General features: G+C 47.7%; 1 protein-coding gene and 1 long non-coding RNA gene across 7 annotated transcripts in view; one reads left to right on the top strand and one right to left on the bottom strand.

The window, feature by feature from the left end:
* The window catches only part of EML6 (EMAP like 6), a 271,245-nt gene that overhangs the window by 7,052 nt on the left and 242,418 nt on the right, over window positions 1-21,775 (bottom strand). For 2 of the 6 annotated variants that reach the window (XR_008289307.1, XM_027072439.2), the window contains exons 29-41: window positions 18,921-18,999; window positions 16,360-16,489; window positions 14,791-14,889; window positions 13,601-13,774; window positions 9,560-9,768; window positions 9,107-9,264; window positions 8,358-8,472; window positions 6,565-6,753; window positions 4,697-4,869; window positions 4,112-4,274; window positions 2,396-2,499; window positions 1,336-1,489; window positions 832-932 (exon numbers count right to left, since the gene is read on the bottom strand). Coding sequence is in view for 3 of the 6 variants with exons in the window: in XM_027072439.2 (XP_026928240.1) it covers window positions 832-932; window positions 1,336-1,489; window positions 2,396-2,499; window positions 4,112-4,274; window positions 4,697-4,869; window positions 6,565-6,753; window positions 8,358-8,472; window positions 9,107-9,264; window positions 9,560-9,768; window positions 13,601-13,774; window positions 14,791-14,889; window positions 16,360-16,489; window positions 18,921-18,999 (1,848 nt within the window). In the remaining 3 variants the exon portion in view is untranslated. Of the gene's footprint in view, window positions 1-831; window positions 933-1,335; window positions 1,490-2,395; window positions 2,500-4,111; window positions 4,275-4,696; window positions 5,016-6,564; window positions 6,754-8,357; window positions 8,473-9,106; window positions 9,265-9,559; window positions 9,769-13,600; window positions 13,775-14,790; window positions 14,890-16,359; window positions 16,490-18,920; window positions 19,000-19,969; window positions 21,234-21,775 lie in introns of those variants that run through there. The other 4 variants (XR_008289309.1, XM_053200603.1, XM_053200602.1 and 1 more) reach the window with 3 other exon arrangements.
* LOC113603250 (uncharacterized) lies at window positions 3,655-9,462 on the top strand. The gene is made up of 3 exons (XR_008289310.1): window positions 3,655-4,629; window positions 4,742-5,066; window positions 7,310-9,462. It is a non-coding gene; the product is annotated as an uncharacterized LOC113603250 (long non-coding RNA).

Genomic DNA, 21,775 nt, shown 5'->3' with positions numbered 1-21,775 from the left:
CTGAAGAGGCTGATGTCATCTCTGGAGCAGGCTGGTAAGGGTCCTTCCAAATCACTGGAAGGCCAGTCACACCTCGCATGGAACATGTGCCTGTTTAACACTCAGCAGCAGTTAAGGTTAAAAGCAGCCCAGTCCAAATAGCTGGTTGAGGATCTCCTGCTACTAACTAGCACTGGGCCTAATGGCTTGACTTCTCACCAGATCTCATGTAAAACTGGGTGACACCCTTATTGTTTCTCACAGTGACTGAGGCTTTTTTTTTTTTTTATTAATTTTGAGAGCACCTGCGAGTGCTCCCCATCAGGGGTGGAATGGACGGAGAGAGAGAATCTTAAGCAGGCCCCATGCTCAGCATGGAGCCCAACATGACCTGAGGTAGAATCAGTAGTTCGGACACCTAACCAATGCTTAACTGACTGAGTCACCCAGGCCCCCCTAATCACCCATCTTAAGAACCCTGGTGATCAGCTGGAAGTTATGAGTTAAAAGACCTATGGATCAAGGCCATTTTAACCTGATTATATGCAATGATGCCTTGGGTTGTCCTACTGAAATCAGCCACCTGGAGTTCCTTACTCATCTGTCCCTCCACCCAGCAATGTTCAGAGGAGGAATCCTGTCCTCCCCTTCTTACCAATCCCAGGACAGCTCTACTGGGGACACGGGCCCTTCAAGACCTGGGTTCAGAGTCACCAGACCATACATGACAAGTCCTTGTTGTCACTATGATGTCAGCCCCTCCCTGTGTCCCATGGGACACCTGATGTGGGGACAGGAAGAGGGAGTAACAACCAGGCCCGGGGAACCAGAGCAGGTGAGTCATGTTCATACCTGCAGTCGTCTCCTCCAGTGCTGACCACATACTTGTCATCGTGAGAGAAACGGATGTTCGTCACGTGAGCTGAGTGGCCAAAGTAACGCTTATGTTTGGCCTGTGAGCAAAAGTGAATGGAGACCGCTGAGACCCTGCTCCTCCTGGAAACCACAGACTACTTCCAGGACTCAAATCTCCCCGTCCCAGAATCCTCCACTCCTGGGATTCCCATTTCGTCTGCACATTTCTTTTAGCCAACCTTTCACTGATGGGTTTTCCTGTCCCATTCTTGCCTGGGATGGCCAATTTGTACCCCCTCCCAACTTCCCTTCTCCCGGCTTCCAGAACTTCCCCTCCAAAGGGAGATGCAAAAGTTAGGGGTCCCCAAATCTCCACAGGACTGGAACAACATTCCTCTTGCTCTAGATTCTCGATGGCCATCTAGATATGGCCACTGCCTCCTGTAGACTACAGGAAAGAGCCTGGAGGCCGTGTAGGGAGTTCCTCTGAGGAAGACTCACAAATTTTTCTGTGCATGGAAAATCAAAGAGCTTCACCAGCCCAAAGTCATCTCCTGTGACAATGTTGAGGCCAGCATGGGTCACACACGCGCAGTTGACATCAGCCTTGTCCGCATTTCGTGGCCAGATGCCAATGACTTCATCCCCCAGAATGCTGTTTTGAGTAAGAAGAGGTGTCAGAAGGAGATGCATGAGAAGGCTTCCTGTGGTCAGGTGTCCCCTCCCAGGGATAAGGAGAAGAGAGGGCTATTTTGCATCATTGGCTATGATCATGTGTCTCTTCTGTCCCCTGCTCCCCTGTGCATTGACCTAGCTCTTACTGCTCTGCTCTGCCCCCCTCCTTTGCACCCCAAGAGAAAAGTTCCCTCCATTTTTGATTCACTCCCTCCGCCCTCTAGTCCTTTTGGATGTGTATATGCTTGGGCACCTTCAAGCTCACAGCTTGGTGGTGTCCTTTCCCTTGAACTGGCAACGCATTGCTCCTTATCCTGCTAAGTGGCAATGCCGGCCCTCCCACCCTCCCGTCCCTCCTGGCGACTGGAGGCCTCCACTGCAGTGCACCAGGGCTGAGCCAAAAGCTGGGAGGTAATTTCCCTTTGAACATGCTGGGTGAGTTTGCAGATGTAGGACCAAGGGATTACACAAAAGGGAGGGCTTTGCATTTCAAAAGCCCAGGTTCAAGAAGCCTCCTGCCCCCGCCTTCAGTCCCCAAAGACAAGACAGCTCTATCTCTGAGCTTTTTTTTTTTTTTTTTTACATCTGGGCCACATACAAACTTGGAGGCTGAGTCTGGCCTAAGAAACTTCCTTGTGATCTTTTCCTTAAGAAGTGTCTTCCTCCAGGAAGACCTGGGTGGCTCCGTCGGTTAAGCGTCCGACTTTGGTTCAGGTCATGATCTCACAGTTCGTGAGTTTAAAACCCCGTGTCGGGCTCCTGTACTGACAGCTCAGAGCCTGGAACCTGCTTCGCATTCTGTGTCTGTCTCTCTGCCCTCCCCTACTCGTGCTCTCTGTCAAAAATAAATAAACATTACAAAGAAGAAGTGCTTTCCTCCAGTCACCTTGTCCAGGAGGCCCAGGTGATCTTCTCAATGGCCACGGCTTCAGTGACCCGCTTCCCCAGGGGTACCTCATGCACCTGGCGCTTGTAGGCTCCTGTTGACACCTGCGAGGAGAAAGAGGCAACCATGTCCATCAGCTTTCTCTCCAGGCCAAAGGGCCCCCCTTTGGGTGTACTATTTCCCCAGAACACTGGCCAAGCCTCTGGATCCCTAGGACTCTTCAACAAACCCAAGTTCAGCTTGAGGCTGCAAAACCTGTGGTCAGCCTATAGCGAAATTCACATGAGCAGGACGGTTTTCCATTCATTTTCTGGCTCTTTTCCAAAATCCTAAGGCAGCAGTTCCCCAAATGTGGTTCCTGACCAGCAGCTTCAGCATCATCTGCAAAGTTGTTAGAAATGCATATTCCTGGGCCCCACCCCAGACCTACCAGATCAGACACTCTGAGGGTGGGACCCAGCAATCTGTGTTTTAACAAAGCCGCCGGGTGATCTGTGATCCTCACTTAAGTTTCGGAGTCCCTGTTCTTGGACAAACAGATCCTTTGGTACAGATGTAGGTGAAGTTTCTCATAGACGGCAACCGATGTACCTGAGTTTGGAACCATCTAGGACCTGACCTTTGCTTCTTTGGGAATGTTCTAGGGGGAGATAAGCATTTTCTAGAAAATCGCCAGCCCCATCTACTCCTGTGGGTGTCTCTAGGCTGGCCACCCTAGGTTTTCTTGCTTTTCATGGAAAGCTGAGATCTTTCCCACCTCAGGGCCTTCATACAGATGGCCCGGAACAATGTTCCCACCTCTCTTTGTTGGCTAACTCCTACACATCCCACCGGCCTCAGCTTAAATATCACTTGTGTGGAGAGGAAGTAAATCTAAATTCAGCAACTGTTAAATGCTCCCGCAGCACCCTGTACTTTTCCTTTGCAGCACATAATCACAATTTGTAATTATAGGTATATTTTGTGGTTATCTGTTCGATGCTTGTCTTCTCCCTTATAGGGAAGCTACAGGAGAGCAGTGACCAGGCCCATCCTGTCCATCCAAAAGCCTAGCACAGCGCCTGGTTCAGTAAATAATCAATGAATAGGTCCCCTCTCATTTCACAATGGGTTATCCACTCCAGGCCAGCTCACTAATGCACAATATTTGTTCAGAGTGCTGGACAAGACATTGTTCTCTTGTCAGCTGTAAGTCCCAATTGTGGGACCCCTCTCTATCCCTTCCAACCTGTCAGTTGGGACCCAGTGAGGAGCCCCCACTCCAGGCTGGGTGTCTGGCATCCAGACCCCAAGTGTGGATGGGCCACACACACCCCCCCCCCCCGCCAGACTTGCAAGTGAAATGACTAAATATGAGAAGCCACGTGGGCTTAGGTGTAGCCCTGGAGAACCAGAGGTTAGGAAGCTTTCAAAGGGAGGAAGTAAAAGGAGGGTTAAAGTTATCAGGGCTTGAGCTGCCTGCGTCTCTTACTGAAAGACAACTCTACTTTAAAAATTCTATTTCTTCAACATTTTTAAGTTCTCTAGGCCCCTGCTTCTTCATTTATAAGGGAGGGGAAAAGTTGCAATACTGGAAACATTCCTATAAAGAGGAGATGGGTGCACAGCCTGGAGCAAAGCAAGCCCTCAATTAATATAAGCCACCACTGACTGTTGCTGTTACGATAATGGTGATGATTCTTGGTTGCCCCAGATATTAGCAAAGCTGAGACATACCTGGATGTATCTGCCATCCGCAGAAAAATCCATCTGAATGACAAAGCTTGGAATATCTTTGCAGTAGCCAATGCGGTTCAGGCTTGTGCCCTGAGTGAGGTCATAGAAGTCAACTGTGTGTTCAGAAGAACCAACGGCTAAGAATCTGCTGTCTGGGCTGATTCTAGAAAAAGCAATCCAAGAGCATGGTCTGTGAGAAGGGCTTGTCAGGTCTGCTCTGGAATGGGCCTCCCAAGCTCAAAGGCAATGAGATCCCACTTCATGACTCACACGTGGTTAGCATTCTAGGGAGTTCAGCAATTTCTCTATATCCAATCCCATGGAAGTACGGGAGTGGATGCACGTAGCCTTATGCAGAATGGCGTCGTACACGCAGTTTTTAACCACACTCTTCGTGGAACTTAGCAAAGACATGTCTGGGAATTAATGTGTGAGGGAGTCTCCTTCCACGGCTGGATCGTTGAAAGGGACCCTCCCACAACTGAATTCTTCATTCCAGTCATGACCCTTCCAGAAAGGTAACCACAGAGAAGGAGAATGAAGGAGGTGCCCTTCTTTTCCCTGCCCAGACGACCTGCTATGTACCTGATATCTTGGATAGCAGACTTCCGGTCCCGTTTCTTCCCCCAGACTTTCAGGCTGTTCACCAACAAGATGACAAACTCTCCATTCTTCATGCCAATGGCCACCATCTCCCCGTCAGGGCTGTAGGCTGCACATCTGGCCGCGTGGCCCAGGTTCACCTTGTTAAGCAGTTTCTACATAGATACAAAGTAGCATGACCTAAGCCCTAGGCCTTCTTGGCTGGTCTCCAAGGGAAATCCTGCACCCAGGCCAGAGCAGTCAGGCCATCTCTGCTGCCACTTTGGGCCTCCAAACGTCTTGCTTCTTATAGTAACTGTCCCTGAGGAACCAAGACGGGCAGTATGTTTTCATCAGAACAGCTTGGGCAGAGGTTGGTCAACTTTTTCTGTAAATGGTTTGGTAGTAAACATTGTAGGCTCTGTGGTCCATATGATCTCCCACAACCTAGACACTATGTAAACAATGAGCATGCTTTTACTTTGTAGAAACAGGTGGCAGGCCAGACTGGATCCCCCAGTCTTGGACTGCTGACCTCTTGCTCAGAGAAAAGAGTTTAAGCTTTGGCACCTCTTGGTTCAAATCCTGAATCCTGTCATTACTGGCTGGGTGTGTTTGTGTCAGTTACTTCCCCATTTTCCCATTTGAACTTTTTATTATTATTATTTATTTTTGAGAGCATAAAAGGGGGAGAGGGAGAGAGAGAGGGAGAGAGTGGGGACAGAGAGGGAGAGAGTGGGGAGAGAGAGGGAATCCCAAGCAGGCTCTGCACCATCAGTGTGGAGCCCGGTATGCAGACTGAACCCACGAACCGTGAGATCGTGACCTGAGCTGAAGTCAGACCCCAACCAGCTGAGCCACCCAGGCACCACCCCCCCCCCCATTTTCCCACTTGAAAAGAAGTGATATCAATACCAGTCTTGCAAGGTTATTGTAAGCATTAATGATCGTGTATATGAAGCATCTGGTGTATAGCAGGTATTCAATAAATGATAGCCAGTGTTCATAATACACAAACAATTTTGAAAAGTAACTTGAGTAAAACAACTATACCGTGAGTCTGTTCTTTGATCCTCACACTAAAAATATGACTGAAATATTTACTGGCTATTTTGTAATGAACCCAACTATTTTAATGATTAGAACTTACTTTTTTTAAATGTCAGATACGACATGGTAACAATTACCGCCCCGGGCCCAACCCTATTTCCTGCTATTTTTTTACTCAAGATGAATTTTTTAAATTATTTTTTTTCCAAACTCCAAGAGGAACTTCATTGGGGATTTATTTTTTTGCTTGTTTGTTTATGTTTATTATATTTGAGAGAGTAGAGAGAGAGAGAGAGAGAGAGAGCGCACACGAGTGGGGCAGGGGGCAGACAGAAAGGGCCACACAGAATCCGAAGCAGGCTCCAGGCTCTGAGCTGTCAGCACAGCCCAATGCGGGGCTTGAATTCAGGAACTCTGAGCTCATGACCTGAGCTGAAGTAGGATGCTCAACCGCCTGAGCCACCCAGGTGCCCCATGAACTTTGTTGGGGTTTTGACTGAAATGTCCTATTTGGGAACATTTGAAATTTTAAGTCATTTTTAGTCTTCCCATCCAGGGAAGACATATCTCTTTATTTTTTAGGTTTTGTGGATTTTTTTTACAACAAGAAACTCCATTTCCAGATTATTCCTGTCCTGTAGTTACACGTGGGTATATGCAGCTAACAGACAGATTGGGCGTGTGTGAGTGGGACTTTCATCACCAGGCTTTCTAACTTAATTGCAGACCCACCGCATCCCCCAACTCTGGATCCAACCCTCCTCACTCTGGGCTCTGGCCAGGCCCCACCTGTGGGCATCAGAGCACAGTGGACCCCTCACCTTGTCGGCCAGGTCCCAGATGCGGGCTGTGCCATCGTTGCTGGCAGAGATGAAGATGTCCTTGGAGGGGTGTGTGGCCAGACCCCAGATCTCCCCTTCCATGTGCCCATCAATCAGGATGTTAGAAGCGGCATTTTTTTCACCAACTTCAATTATTTCTCCGTCTTTGGTTCCTACTAAAATTTTCCCCTGTTGTCATAAAAACATTATTAGGAAAAAGACAGACGCTGTATGATAGTACTCCTATGGTGCACCTGGTCCAACATGTAGAAGAAAGTCCAACGGTGGTTGCTGAGTGTTGGGGAGGGGGAGGGGCAAGGGGAGTGAGGACTTCATAGGTACGGAGTTTCAGTTCTACCAGACGCAAAATGTTCTGTGGGCGGATGGTGGCGATGCCTGCACGACAGTGGGAATGTACTTTATACCGCTAAAGTGTACACCTAAAAATGGCTAAAATGGTAAATTTTATGTTACTTATATTTTGCTACAATTTAAAATGAAACATTTTAATGATCTATTAGGAATCTAGTAGGTGAGAGATTGGTAGGCAAATGGATGAAAATAGGTAAAAAATAAGATTTGTATTTTAAATAATAACTTAAAGGCAAACACTATTAGAGCAACGTGGGAAAGTGGCCCCTGCTGGCAATGGTATTAACGCCGGAAGAGCCGGGACAGGTTGTGTTGTTAACAACAAAATCGCCCGCCCTTCCGTGACCTCCTCACTTTTCCTTTTCTCCCTCAGCCATGGATGAGAGTGTCGGCACAGAGACTGCCATCATCTGGTCTCTGCCAAAACATTCCACTGACGGCAAGCTCATGACAGAGCCGGGTAGTCCGTTTCTGTTGTTGGACCGTTCAATGTCTTCCCAAATTCTTCCTCGCACTGAACAACGAGCCATCTCTCGAGGACTTCCACATTCTGGGCCTACCTCTGCCTTCATCTCCCAGGTGTCTGCCTACCTACCAGATGACTGGTATTTATCTATCTAAAAACAAAGCTCTCGATTTCTAATTATGGAGACTCTAAGTCAGGTCTGCCTTTTTCAATGGGGAACATCCAGAAGGCACATTCTTAGACTGCTAACAATTCAAAACTATAGACACAGGGTATGAACCAGAGGTTAAGATTTGTTTTTTTAAGGACCTCAGAATTTCTTGGGGAATTAAAAAAAGAAAAGAAGAAAAGGAACACACAACTCATGGCTAAGACTCTGATTTGGCAGCTCTGGGTAAGTACATGGACAGCCATATATTAAAAACAACAACAACAAGAAACAACTCCACAGTTGTTTCTGATATTCAGCCCAGGTAGGACTTGACAAACTATGACTTTGAGTCAGACAGTTTGATGGCCCTTTACTGTCCCCCCTTACTGACCATGTAACCGTGCGCATGGCAAATTATTTACTATCTCTGTGCCTACAGTAATAATCACATCTATAACAGTAGCAGCTGACATCCACAGAATGTGGCTCTGAGCCAGGCATAATGGAAGGCATCGCGCATTATAACGCACGCGACCCTCACAACCACCCGCCTGGACACAGAAAGGGTACGTAACACACCCAAGGTCATACAGCCAGTGCTGACTCAGAAGAGTCTGCGCCTGGCTCTGTGGGACCCTGCTAAGCCGACTCCCACCGCAGTGCAAGTAGCACCTTGGAAGCCTGTTTTAAGGATTTAGCACCTGGGCACAGGGAAAGAGTATGGCTGAACTCCTTCTCTCTCTTGGGCCCCTTCCGGGCCCAGCCCCCTAGGGACAGCTGGGGAAAGACCGCCCGCCCACTCACTTTGCCGCGGCACACAGAGCGCACACACTCCACCGGCTGCCCCGTCTCCAGCTGGAAGGCCCGGCAGCGCTTCATCTCCTGGTCCCACAATTTCACAGCACCTCCTTCTTTGGTCCTAAAAAGGAGTGAGAGGACCTTGGCAAGTTGGGCCTTGTCCTAAGACTTGCCCTTGATGCTCCATGTCCCCTGTCCCTATCATCAAGGCCACCGGGTCCCAGCAGGACAGACCCTCCAGGGTGGCTTCTTTTTTGGCCCTGCCGACAGGTAGTGACAACCATTTCACTAGAATACTTTCAAATGCCACTATGGCAGAAGGAAAGAGGACTGTGATCTAAAATACCAAACCGTGTCTTGATTAGATCAAACACGAAGAGAAACGTTTCTCTGCTGCTCTGCTTCCTTCTTACATCTCTGTCCCCAGGGGAACTTCTCTCCCCGCCTCTCCATCCTCCCGTCCCCGAGACCTACGGGAAGTAACGCTCGATGAAGAGCATAGTCACTCGAGTCTATTCAAGAATACCTCTCTGGATTTTCCACTATCATTAAACCACCTCTCTCCTTCTCTGACTTGTACTCTGAAGGTTTTTGCCCAGGGCCCTCTTGGAGAGATGGCAGACTCGTCTCCCTGATGCAGGCAAGATGGGGGAAAGAAAATCTGCGTTTTCTCCCAGTGGGAGATGCTTCTGTCAGTTTCTCCCAGCACAATAAATAAGAAAAGATCAGTTGTTCCCAGAGGAGTTTCGCCTTACGGCCGCTCTTTGCCACCAGTCACTATGAGTCCATCCCGGAGGGTCGTGTACATTGTGAAGACAGGGCCCGTGTGAGCCTTGGCCACCAGTCGGACGAGGAAGTGGTCCTTCCACACGTAGACGTCTCCGTTGATGGCACCCGTGAAAGTGAGGTTGTTCTGTAAACAAAGGGACACCTTCCACACTAGGACACTCACAGCACCTCTCAAGAGGGTCCCCTCCCAACCACCTGCTCCTTGGTTAGGGAACTAGAACTAGAGAAAGAGAAACACACTCAAATTGACCTTCTGTGCTAAGGAAAGGGATAAAGGAATAAAGGTTGCAAGTAAGCCAATAAAGGTGAAAATGTGGAAATAGCTTTCTTGCTGTTTGTAGCTTTGTGGCTATCTGTGCCCCCCATGCCCATGCCCGGGGTTCAGGGTCCCCTCTCAGGAAGCTTCTGCTGGAACTCACAGCACCGAAGGCCACGGAGAGCATCGTCTGCATCTTGGCAGCCTCCATGGATCCAATGACCCCTTTCTTGTAAAGCAGGGCACTGCCTGCCAGGGTCCAGAACTTCATATGTTTGACCCCGACAGACACAAATTGCGTGTCCGAGTCAGGGCGAAATTCCACCACAAATATGCGCTCCAGGTGACCCCCTCGGCTGGCAACCTTGGCGCCTGTATGGGTGAGAGAGTCTGGTGAGGTGGGTCCTCCCACACTCTGAGCTCAGGATGGCTCTCCATCCAGCAAAGCCCAGGGTACACTTCAGGTGTTCCTTCTTCCTCCATGGTACCCTCCCTGCCTCAGACATGACCCCCAAGGTGGGGAAGAGAGAGGTTGGGAAATTTCCAGAAGAGCAGGTGCTGCTAACATAACCCCAATCCTGCTCCACCCCCACAAAGCCACATCCAGGCACCCATGAATGTGCAGGAAGGGATGGCCCTGAAGATATAAGCCTCCAGATATCAGAAAAGGACAAAGGACACCCTTCATCTTCCTATCTCCTGTCTCTGACCTCATCACAGGATTCCTGCCTACCAGAAGTTGAACCTTCCCCTCGAGTGTAATTAGAGACTCGCATTCCTTTAGACTGTTCTTAATTTCTTTCCAAGATTCTCTGCTTTTACTTTCCTAAGGAAAAAAAAAATCCTTCATATTCCTTTGTCTTTCATGGCTTTTAGGTTTAAAAATTCTACCTTTAATATTTAATTACCAGTTTTTTTTTCCTCAAGCCCATTCATTTATGTTTTTGGATTCATTGCTTTTTAACTTTTGTCCCCACCAAATCCCAGCTCCACCATTTATCTGTAGAGCAACTTTGGGAAAATTATTGTCATCTCTCGGTGCCTCAGTTTGCTCATCTGTAATTTGGGGATAGTAACAGTTCCCATTTTATAAGGTGTTATGAGGATTAAGCGATCTGGTGCAAGCAACGCCCCCAGGAGCCGAGCCTGGTGCCACGACTTCTCCGCAAATATCCACTTAGTGTCACCACCCTCTACACCTCCTGCCTTGTTGTCTTTCAGCCTATATTGTAAACCCATCTGTTTTTACCTCATCATTATTTTTCTGCCTTCGAGTTTTTAATTTTTATTTTAAACTTTTCTTTCCATTTTCTTCTAACTTAGTCTTAATGTTTTAGTTCCCATTTCCTCTTAATTATCTCCCCTATTACCTCATGTGTACTTTTCCCTGCCCCTCCTCATCATTTACCTTTTTAAAAAATTCCGGTATAGTTAACGTACAGTGTTATGTTAGTTTCAGGTGTACGATATGGTGATTCATATGGTGTCTAAACATTTCTCCGTGCTCATCATGGTCAGTGTATTCTTAATCCCCTTTTTCTGTTTCACTATGTGTTTGTTTTTAAGTGGCTCCCCAGTGGAGTGGTGGTGGGTTCTGGCATAGCTGGACTGGCATCTCAGACTCATCCTCCTGGAGGCCCTTCCCAGGACTTGCTGCACGTCACCTCTCACAACAGTCATTCTCTCTCCACATATGCAAAGTTCGACTTACCAGAAAATACATCCATACTGAGAGCTCAGAGGTTTAAAAACCCATGCTCTTCAAGGATACCATAAACTAAGTTAAGAGACAAATACCTCACTGGGGGAAAACAATTACAACACTTACAGGAGATGAAGAAGTAACCAGATCAGTAAAAAACTACACATAAGGAAAACACAAACAACTCTCCCTTCCCCAGCAGAAAAAGGATTCCAATGACTGGATTACAGAAGAAGTGGCCCAAGTGGCCACTAAAGACATAGAGGATCATTCTTGGGAGCCAAGGGGGGTATGCTGTTTTATTTTGCGCTTTCTTCTGTCTTTACATTTTTTAATGTTTATTTACTTTTGAGAGACAGAGAGAGACAGAGGGCGAGCAGGGGAGGGGCAGAGAGAGAGGGAGACACAGAATCCGAAGCAGGCTCCAGGCTCTGAGCCATCAGCACAGAGCCCAAGGCGGGGCTCCAAGTCACGAACCCTGAGATCATGACCTGAGCTAAAGCCTGACGCTTAACCAACTGAGCCACCCAGGCGCCCCTGCACTTTCTTCTAAGCAAGTGTTTGTTTTTTCCTGGTCTTAATCTATGGACACTTCTGACCGTGGAGATGCCTGTATCCTGCCTTACGTTGGCTTCCACGTTGCTCAGAACAAGTTTCATACAAGTATCTAGGACCTGACAACATTCATTTTATACATAATAAGCTCATTTCTTACTCAACTTTGTTTGTGAACTACACACACACATACATACCTGGAGTTCGACAAAACAGTCCTTTAACAAAAGAAGAGTAACACGCATATAAACCTCTCTCAAAACTGTCTCATTTATAAGCAGAACTTGAAGCTAAGGGAGGCCCTCACACAACCATCTCAGGAGAGGTGGTGGTTGGTGACATACCATTAGATATCAATGGCTCAGAACCCTTCTGCAGACAGCCACGGGCCGATTCCAGCAAAGACAAGGGGAGAAAGTTACCAAAGAGAAGGCATCTGTTGACCATGTTTAGAAGCTGGTTTAAAAGTCCTGGCTCCACCAGTCTGCCCTGCAGCGGTCAAAAGGGGCCCAGGGTGAGAAGGGGTCTGTGCTGGGGCAGGTCCAGAGCAGGAACTGCCCAGAGGAGCAGATGGCAGAAGTGAGGACAGTGAGCCTGGAAAGACTAGCCTGTGCACAGGGCCCAACAGGATTAACCCTCTTCCGAGGAACTAGGCACAGATCTGGTCTTGGCCACTGCAGAAGCGGAGTTAGTGCAGTACAAGAAAGGCATAAGGAAGCAAGTTAGGCTCTCTTATAAGGAAGGGCTTTATGAGACATTTCCAGCAGGGGGTGGCTGCCTTGGGAAGTGATGCAGGCCACAGCCCTGCAAGTGTTTGGCGGAGGAGAGGAGTCAGCCTGTCAGGAATGCACTTGTAGGAACTGCCCCATGGGACGGTCGGGACCAGGCGGGAAGACTTCTCCAGTCCTTTCAACACCACGAGGCTATGAGTCTGTTGTTTAAGACACTCAGTGTCTCATCCGGGGCTGAGTCTATTTCAGGCCAACTCGACAGGACAAGAAATGAAGCTGCATCCCCAAAACATAGATTGTGGGGCCCTCTGGACACAATGCACTGATGAACAAGAAAATGAGAAAGGGACCAAATATGATAAAGGAATCTCATTATAAAAGTCTGCAGGTCCCCAACCTCTTTTTCTCACATGGGGGCTCAGGAGGGATTGGAACTTAGCTGCCATCTCTTTACAGCTCCCTCCATGGGGAGGTGCTGAGATAATGGGTCTCTAGAAGCCCTGAATTGGAGAAGAGCCACCTCTGTGCGCGCCTGGCTCTGAGTGCCCTAGATACAGGCTGCCCTGCTGGAGACAGACCTCATTAACGTCCTAACTAATTGGATCTGTTCTGCCAACCTGAGAATACACTTGAAAGATTACACATCTTTGATTCTAACATGAACATAAATTTAGCAGCAGCCTGTGTGTGTGTGTGTGTGTGTGTATTGGGCGAAGGCAAGAGAGAAATCCTGTTACGGGAAACGTAAACCTTGATTATAAGGTGAATCCCCATTTCACAAAAGCGAAATATAAAGTGTTTTTGAGACTACGGTGGTAAGATCTTGTCCCAGTTCCTGGAATAAGGGAACCAGGGTGATAAGGCTGTGGCAGGATCTGGAGGTCACAGAAGGAATACCAAGGACAAGGAAACTTGGGTAGAAAGGGAATTAAGACGGAAAAGGGGGAGGCTGAGGTCTTCTTTGTGAGGAGGAAGGCTGCCTGCACTGGGGCACTTTTCCAGAGTGCACAGACCCTCCACTAGCTAGACCAGCACTCCCCTGGCCATGGAGTCCAGGGACCTGATAGGCAGCTTCTCCAGGAACCAGAGATGGCCGATTTCGGCTGACCCAGCAGCAGCGCCCTTGATGGTTTTCGGGGTGAGGCCCATCTAGTCTGAGCCCAGCACGCAACACAAGCAAGCCTCCCAGATGGACAGACAGCCCGGCTCCTTTTACCTTCCTGCCAACGCCAGACAGTGATGGTGTGCTCAGGGTCCACTCCCACCGATACCAGGAGCTTCCCAGTGGCGCTGAAGTTGATGTAATTCACCCCCTTCGAGTGGAAGCACCGCAGCATAGAGAGCGTGTGTTTGGTCATGGCGTCCCAGATGTGGATTGAGGGTGTTGTTCCTGAATGTGGGAGGCATGACACACAACTAAGGCTGAAGAATGGCGGGGCCAAGGCAAAGCTTACGTTCACCCGGAAGACTTTTTAAGACAAATACTTGGGGGTGTTACAGTTACTGGGCCTAAGAGACCTATAGCCTGACCTGGCCGGAGGTGAAGCAATGAGAAACATCTGTTGTGCTTTTAGAGCCAGAGGCCTAAGAGCGTTTATGTCCACACACACACTTGTGGAGGAGTTTACACAGAGGCAACTGGTGAGATCAGTGATTTGTATCTGCAGTTTGGCCAGATACAAGCAGCAAACACGATACAGCGACACGATTTTGCTGTGAAGATTCAAACTACTCACGGATGGAACAGCCTTACCTTGGGTCTCCGTAATATCAACTGCATTGGGTGGGCAATGGCAATGAGGAAGCGTCAAGGGAAAACAATAGCTAAAATAAGTCATGTTTCTGATAGTGAAGCACTTAACACCAGCATCAGGAAAGTTCCAAATTAAATTTAAAAATGGACATGGGTTCAATGAAAACAAGCAGAAGGGTATGTTCATAAAAAACTGCCTTTGAAACGACAAAGTTCAAAAAAAACACACACAACTTTTCACAAATGTGAAGTGTCAATCAGTTCACATTTGTCATTGGCAGTTTGCTAGGGTGCAGAAGAGCTGGGCACACAGACAAGCTACCCTTGCCAAGGACAATCACCGGGCTTCGGACACAGGGCTCTTTAACTGACACCTGGCCGGTGAAAAATTATTCTCCACAATTCCACAGGGATAGGGGCATCCATTTATTTGGATTATCGGGCTCTGGTCTGACTTTATGATCCCTAAGAATCAACAATCACTGGCTATTTCAACTGAGATGACACAGATATACTGAGTGCTCAAAAAAGAACAGCAATGTCCAGAATGGGTAGGTGTCCACAACCCACCAACCCCCTTTCCAGATATTTGCTATTAAGTCAATGTCCCTGCTCAGCTGGGAAAAAGCTCAGCTAGGGCACGACCCTCCTACCTATCTGGCTGGTGGCCACCACGTTCCTGTACTTGGGGTGCTGGTTCACCGTGAGGCAAAGGATGTCATCCGTGTGCTCCAGGTAGAAGCTTTGGCTCCCTAGGGGAAGACACGGGATGGTGAGCAGGGGAGTCTTCGAGACCTCTCAGGACAACCTTGAAGGATTACATAGGGTCTGGAAATGCCTTGTCAAAGTGAGAGATCAAGGCCACAAGCTCGCAATTTTAGAATCATCCTTGGGGAGATGGGAGATCATTTTTTTACATTTACACATTCTCTTCCAGGCCTGGCGGAAGAGCTGGTATCTATTCTCTAGCACACACCAGCTCCCCTGCCATCCCTCCCGCAGCCTGTGTGGGTCCAGAACACAGTCCAAGTGCAAGGCTTCCAGGGTCCAAAGTGATAATGGAGATAATACTTAACTGAACAAAATGGCACCACTTACTCATCTGAAAGGGAAGTCTGTGGAATAAGAAAATACTTCGGGTATCTCTTTTAAACCATTGTTATTTCTCAAAGTGCCAATCCACTTGGGAGCCTACTGGATGGCACAGGTGATGTATTCACCCCCTAAATGCCCTAACTCGACATGTAACACAGAAAATAGAAGAAATCACAGGAAGTATTTATTATCTACTATGGAAAATGGGTTTGCTGACTTCCAAAGTGGCCACTGTAAACCCATCCAAGTAGCCAACACTACTAGGAGGTAAGTGATGGCACTGATAGACACGGAAACAGCACATTGCTGCTAAAATGATAGTATGTCTAAAAAAAAAAAAGGAGAAAATGTATAGAAAATTTCAAGGTCCTCCTCCCCAAAAAGAGATCGCTATGTGCTCAGTGACTTCCCTGTCTAAAAATGTATGCATTAAATAAGTGTGTGGAATTGGGAAGGAGCATAAAAATTTGAAAAAAAGAAAGGGGGTCTGTTTTAAGATATAAAGCAAATAAGGCAAGATGTTAACATATTTAAATCTGGTGGCAAAGGTACGTGTCAAATTCATTTCTACATGCTCCCTTTGCCTTGCAGTGTTTCTTTTCAAACTATTTGTTTCATGTGACTCACCCTACCAGTTAAGGGACACTTTGGGGTGCTTACAGTTTAAGTGTTCTCATCCTTATGGTAAATCTGGTTAACTACTCAAAACAAGCAAAACTTGAAAATTTGAGCTACTAAAAAATTGGTCGCCCCTAACAAATTGGCAAGAAAATCTCCCCTGTGCTCTGTTCTTGGTAACCTGCCACAAGGAATTTCTCCACTCCCTACACCCTCTTTCTGGCTTCTGTCCATCCCTCCCAGCATCTGAGCAGCTGATGGGAAACAGGGACACCTCCCTCAGAGGGCTGACAGCAGGGTGTTGTTCGAAAGAAAGACGGCTGGCTGTGACCTTTGAATGAGGCCTCCACACTTTCTAGGACCAAATGATACCAGTCTGGAATCGAGTGAAAGGGCTCTATCAGGATAAGAATGCGTCAGTTTGGGGGGCATCTCCAGAGTGGGGGAGTACACACAAAGGGACTAAAGTGGGGTCCTGTCCTCAGAGGGGGGTTCTCGGGCTGAGTTACCCGTGGAGAGGCTCTGGAGCACACCAGCCGCCGCGGTGTGGAAGATGATGTCTGCACCGTCGTTCAGGTAATGCAGGTTGTTGCGACAGTCGAATCCCCTGTAGCCAAACACGTGGTCGAGAGCCAGCTCCTACGTTCCCACACACAGATAAAAGCGGCTCTCAGAGGAAGTAAGCGCAGAGGCACAAACCCACACTCTGGGAGCAGCCACTTACCTCATGGGAACCGCATGGCTGGTTAGACAGCCAATACCCCACAAAAAGCATTTTGCTTCTTGACTAGCTGAGGCTACAACGCAGCCCTTTCTTTAGTTCCCTGAAAAGCTAGGGGGACAGGCCAACACACAGAATTACAGGGAACTTTCTAAATAGGCTAGATAGGTTTCCAGGCACTGCAGGGGAGTCAAGGTCTACTGATTAGAAGCCCTGTAAAGGTCACCTAGAAGTTGTATGTCTGTCCCTTGGCAGGCAGTCTTCAGGGGAGCTGAATGGTGGCCTGGAGGTTTGCTTTGATTCCCGCAAATGCCACTGGGCCTGGCAGGGGCCGGATACTGAGGCAAATGCTATGTTCATTCTGTTGCTTGGTGCTTGCCCTACAGAGTTTCAACATAATTTGCATTTTTTTCCCCCCAACAACTAGATGCTGTTCTGGGTTTATAGTCTTTTTCTTCTTCCTGTCTTATCTTCCACGATTAAGCTCAGGATCAGCTATTAATGCGATTTGATGCACACTTCCTGTTGCCAGCACTTCTGTGCCAGGCACTGTGTTGGTTAGTGGGATACAAGGTTAAGAAGACGTGGGTCCCTGATTCTAGGTTCCCTGATTTCTTTCCCCAAAGCTCCTAAAATACAACAACCCCTCCTTACTCCAGAACATTCATTGACTTTCACTGCCTTCGGGATAAAGCCCAAACTCCTAAGTTGGCAGAATTACTTCTACTCACACATCTTCTGTACCCTCGGTGAAGCTGCATTGTCTATTTAGCCCCTACATCATGAGCTTTCCTACCTTTATAATTCTGCTTTGTAAAATAGCCCTTGCCTGAAGAGCATTTCTCCTCCTTTCATCTCAGCCTTCCCCTACCCCCACGTGTTTCCCAGAAACTGTCTATGTAAAATGTGACCCCTCATCCCAGTGGACAACTGACTCAAGCTGGGCCAGTCACATGGTTTCTCCCAGGAATTAAGAATTGAGGACACTGGTAGGCTGGGCTGTTTAACTAAGTGAGGAGATATAAACTCAAGTGCTGGGTCATACCCATTTGTCTACCAAAATAGTTCAGGAAGTGTGCAGAAAAAGAGAAGAATGCATCAGACAGACAACCGCAGTGGGCAGAGAGTGGTGCCATCTTGGTTTATGATGGCTTTTCACCTTCCGGATCCTGCATCTTCTGGCTTGTGCTCTGTTTCATGATAAATTCCCCAATTAGTCCCCCTTTTCTAATAAAAAAGTTTTAAGATGGATTCTTCTGTCTTTAGTGAGTTCAAAGTGTGGTAGGAGAGACAGATGAGTAAGAAATAATGGCAGTAGTGTGTGTAACAAGGGCTGTGGGTGAGGGGTGTGTGTGAGGGAGAGTAGGAATGTTCAGGATGAGGAGAATCAAGAAGACTACACTGAGAAGATGCCAGAGAAAAGCTTGGAAAGACCAGGGTGTGGGCATAGAAGAGGAGAAGACTTCTAAAACACAGGGGCCTGAAAGCCCATGGCAGCTTCAGAAAACATTAGGTATAGGGCTTGGGGGCTGGAGATTTGAGATGCAGTGGCAAATCACAGGTGCTGAGGCTGCAAAGGCGGCTCCTGGGTCAGGTTTTGAAACCATGCACTTGAATCCCACAGGCAATGTGGGAATCTCCTGGGTCTTAAAGCTGAGGTGAAGTGTGAAGTATGCTATTTGAGAGAGCTAATTCTGTGGGAAGCAAGACATGTGTCAGAGAGGGAGGGGACTCTGGAGGCAGATACAACAGTTAAGAGGCCTCTCTTAGAAAAGAGAAGGTCCACAAAGCTGCAATCCTCAAGTATGAACAACTGAATTTAAATCTCTCTGCACTTCCTGGCTTGGAGATCTTGGGCACTGGACCTAATTAGTCGTTTAGCTTTTCCGAGCTACTGTCCTTATCTGTAAAATGGAAATAACAGTACCTTCCTCATGGGTTTGACAGATTATATGAAATACTTCATGGAAAGTACATATGTAGTACCTGGCTCATGGTGGGTGCTCAGACAACGTTAGAGACAAAGAACAAGCTTGCATTCTCCCTGTGTCTTCCCTGCCCCCGAGTGGGACTGGTCTAGGGGAAAGGAGACAGGTCTGAAGGACATGGGACATTTGCAAGTCAGGACTGACAGGACCTGGTGGCAGGGCTGAAGGAATATGACCCGGTGGGCGTGATTCTGGGATGGGGGACACAACACTCTGTAGAAGGGAGAGGAGACAAGAGAGACCCATCAACTGCACTCAAGTTTACTTGAAGGTATCTCGCCATAAGCAGATGGTAGTGTCCACTGGGCAGGTCTTAGAACACTGATCTTAGACAAAGACCAAAACAGCTTAACTTTCTCACCTCAACCAGTTTCTTTTTTTTGGTGATGTTGTTCTTCTGGAGTTTCTCAGGCTGGGGGGCTGCTCTGCTAACAGGCGGTCTGGAGCAGAGAGTGACAAAAACAGAACAAAACAAAACAAAAACAAAAACACAGTGTTGAACAAAAGGCAGCAAGGTTGCTTGTCCAGTGTGCTCAGCTAAGGCCAGAGCCAGGCTCCCCTCTCTCTTGTCCCCCACTCCGAGGACCTTCCACTGGGTTTGTTTGGTCCTGCTCCCTCCCTCACTCCCCCAGAAAAAGTAGATTCTGACATTCAGGGTCCCATGTGATGGGGGCTGGATTTATCGGCGTTGGGGTGGGCTTCCTCACACACCTAACGCATCATAGTCAGGGATCAGTCCCTCTACCTCCTGGGAGCCAGGAAGAACACCTGGGCCAGAGAGGCTGGTTTTAAAACTAAAGAGGAGCCTAAGAATGAGAAGGAAGGGGCTGTGCTTCCCGAGTCTACTGGCCATTTTTCACACAGGGATATGCTTATGTTGTTCAGAATTAGGTGGTCAGAGATCATGCCGCGGTGTGAAGTGGGCCTTACAAGCCAGGTTTGGGAAAAGGCTCGGCTGGCCGAGTGCCCAGGTCATTTATGCTACACAAAAGGGCAAGTAGGAAGTATGGGAATAAAAGACAGAAAGAGCACCCACTCTGCCATATACCTTAGGGTTATGGTCTACATTAAACTGCTATCATCATCCCAAAGTTTGCCTTTCCCTTCTCAGTCTTGGATCTGGGCCTCCAAACTTAGCAAAGAGTTTTTATAACGGGTAAGCTCTCTACTCTTACATGAGCAGGCCAAGGTTTTGTAACACGGGGCTCCCTTAAATCAGACTTCACGGAGTTTAGGAAATGGGTAAGGGAGACCTGTAGCAGGTCCTGCTGCATGTTGCAAATCCATTAGTTATTGCTCTTGGGCTATGCAAAGAGAAAGGATTACCTTGATCCCCTTGTAAGCAGCAAACAAAGCCAAGTGAGAAACTTAGTACAGTTTATAGCCGCATTAGCAACCACCTCATTCATGCACAAGCATTATCCAAGTGAACAGACATTCCTGTGTGGCACAAACCATGCTTCCCGAGCATGCCAGCAAAGAACTAAAACAGAAATGAAAGAGTGCACCAGTCTACAAATTCAGAAAGCTCATACCCTGGCGTCTCTGGGCAAACTCTGCACTAAAGCGCCTACAGAATAGGGAGAAAAAAGGAAGCCTTGTCAATGCTTCCCGCACGCTCTCCGCGCCTTTGCGGATGCGCCTGGGGACTCTGCTTATTTGAGAGTGTGCTGGGGGAAAACTTGTTGTCAGAAAAACAATAACATCCTCCTGGATGTCGTTGGGAGTTATGCACAATGGATGCTTTGTTTCCGAATCCAGTTCGACTCATAATTTAGCCTATTAATTCCCAGTGTTTCTTGGTAGGGCAGCTTGCCCGCTGGAAAGGCTTGCATTTTCAGGCTGGGGAAAAACAAGTTACCTTTATTTTCTGAGAAAGTCTTCAATCAAAACATGTTATGTAATCATAAGTGATAACTGGACCAAATGGTATTATTATCTGCACTGAAGAATAGGGAGTGAGCACATCTCTGCAAAACGACACCCCCGGCTGATGTCACCGCTGCCAAATTGAGCAAAACCGGGAGGCTGGGGGCATGCCAGTTCTCGCAATTAGACACTTCCTTCACATTAATTATCACTTCCCAGGACATCTGCTCTTTCTTCTGTTTTAGTGGGACTTTCAAATGAAATCCGTGGGTTTCTTCTTTCACCTAAGAATGTTTGAGTGTGTGACAAAAGCAAGCCGAGGTCTGAGATGGGAGCAGTACACTGGGGCTACAGCGTGGTTCAAAGGCAGAACTGGAGATTAAACGCAGGGCTTGTTCCCAGGGTACACACAGGTTGTATAATATGTCACATATTATACAGTGTATACGAGGTATGCATACAAGCACAAACACTGCGTATTTATATATACAGGAGATTGTATATATATACACATAAAGGCAATCCGATGCTTTTTTTCACCTTGATTTTCAGTTAAGAACTGAAAAGTAAAGCAATCTCAGAATGTTTCTTTCTTATTTCACAAGCATATGTTTATGGCTGTATTGCTTCAAAACTGAAGATGAGAGGGGCAAAAGGAAGAAACCTGCATGGTGGCAAATTCAGCGGATTGTTAAGTATAGACCCTTCGCGGTTGTGGATTCTGCATGAACGCTTAGTACTGGATGCTCATCGAACACCTGGGCTTTTCCAGAGTGCTGTGAATACTTACTTGACAATTCCCTGCCTCCAAAGGAAAGCAAGTTAAAACACAATACAAGCATTAAAGGCTTCTTTCCAGGCATCTGTAAACAGTGTTCGTAACATCAGACGTGGGAGAAACTGCCAAAAATCTCAAACGCAGCCAAATGCTGGAGGTTTGGCATTTTTCAGCAGATCTAAATCCTTCCAGATTCAGATTCCATTGGAAATGTGACTCTGAAAAGCTTTGCTGAGGTGGGAAAGAGCAGGGTGTGTGAGAACATTCACTCACTTTTCAGTCCAATAAACTCTTTATAGCTGGTTGCCCCAGCTGGCACTCAGGACGGGAGAGCCAGGAAGGGAGTGAGAGCAGTGAGGATTAGCGCTGGGGGGCGGGGGGGGGGGGGGGGGGGGTGTGGAACTCAGGAAGGTTAAGAGCCTGATAGGTAAGGTGGTGGGGAGCCCCGGTTGGGGGAGGGGCAGAGACACAAAGGGACCTCTGGGGGCAAGTGGAACTTTGAAGTCATTCAGGGAAACAAAGAAGAAATAGAGTTTCCACTGGGCAAGAAACTTAAGAAGGGAATCTGG

Source organism: Acinonyx jubatus, chromosome A3 (assembly GCF_027475565.1).
Source record: "Acinonyx jubatus isolate Ajub_Pintada_27869175 chromosome A3, VMU_Ajub_asm_v1.0, whole genome shotgun sequence".
Classification (NCBI taxonomy): domain Eukaryota; kingdom Metazoa; phylum Chordata; class Mammalia; order Carnivora; family Felidae; genus Acinonyx; species Acinonyx jubatus.
Note: the sequence above shows the minus strand (reverse complement) of the source record. Positions and strands in the feature narration are given on the sequence as shown.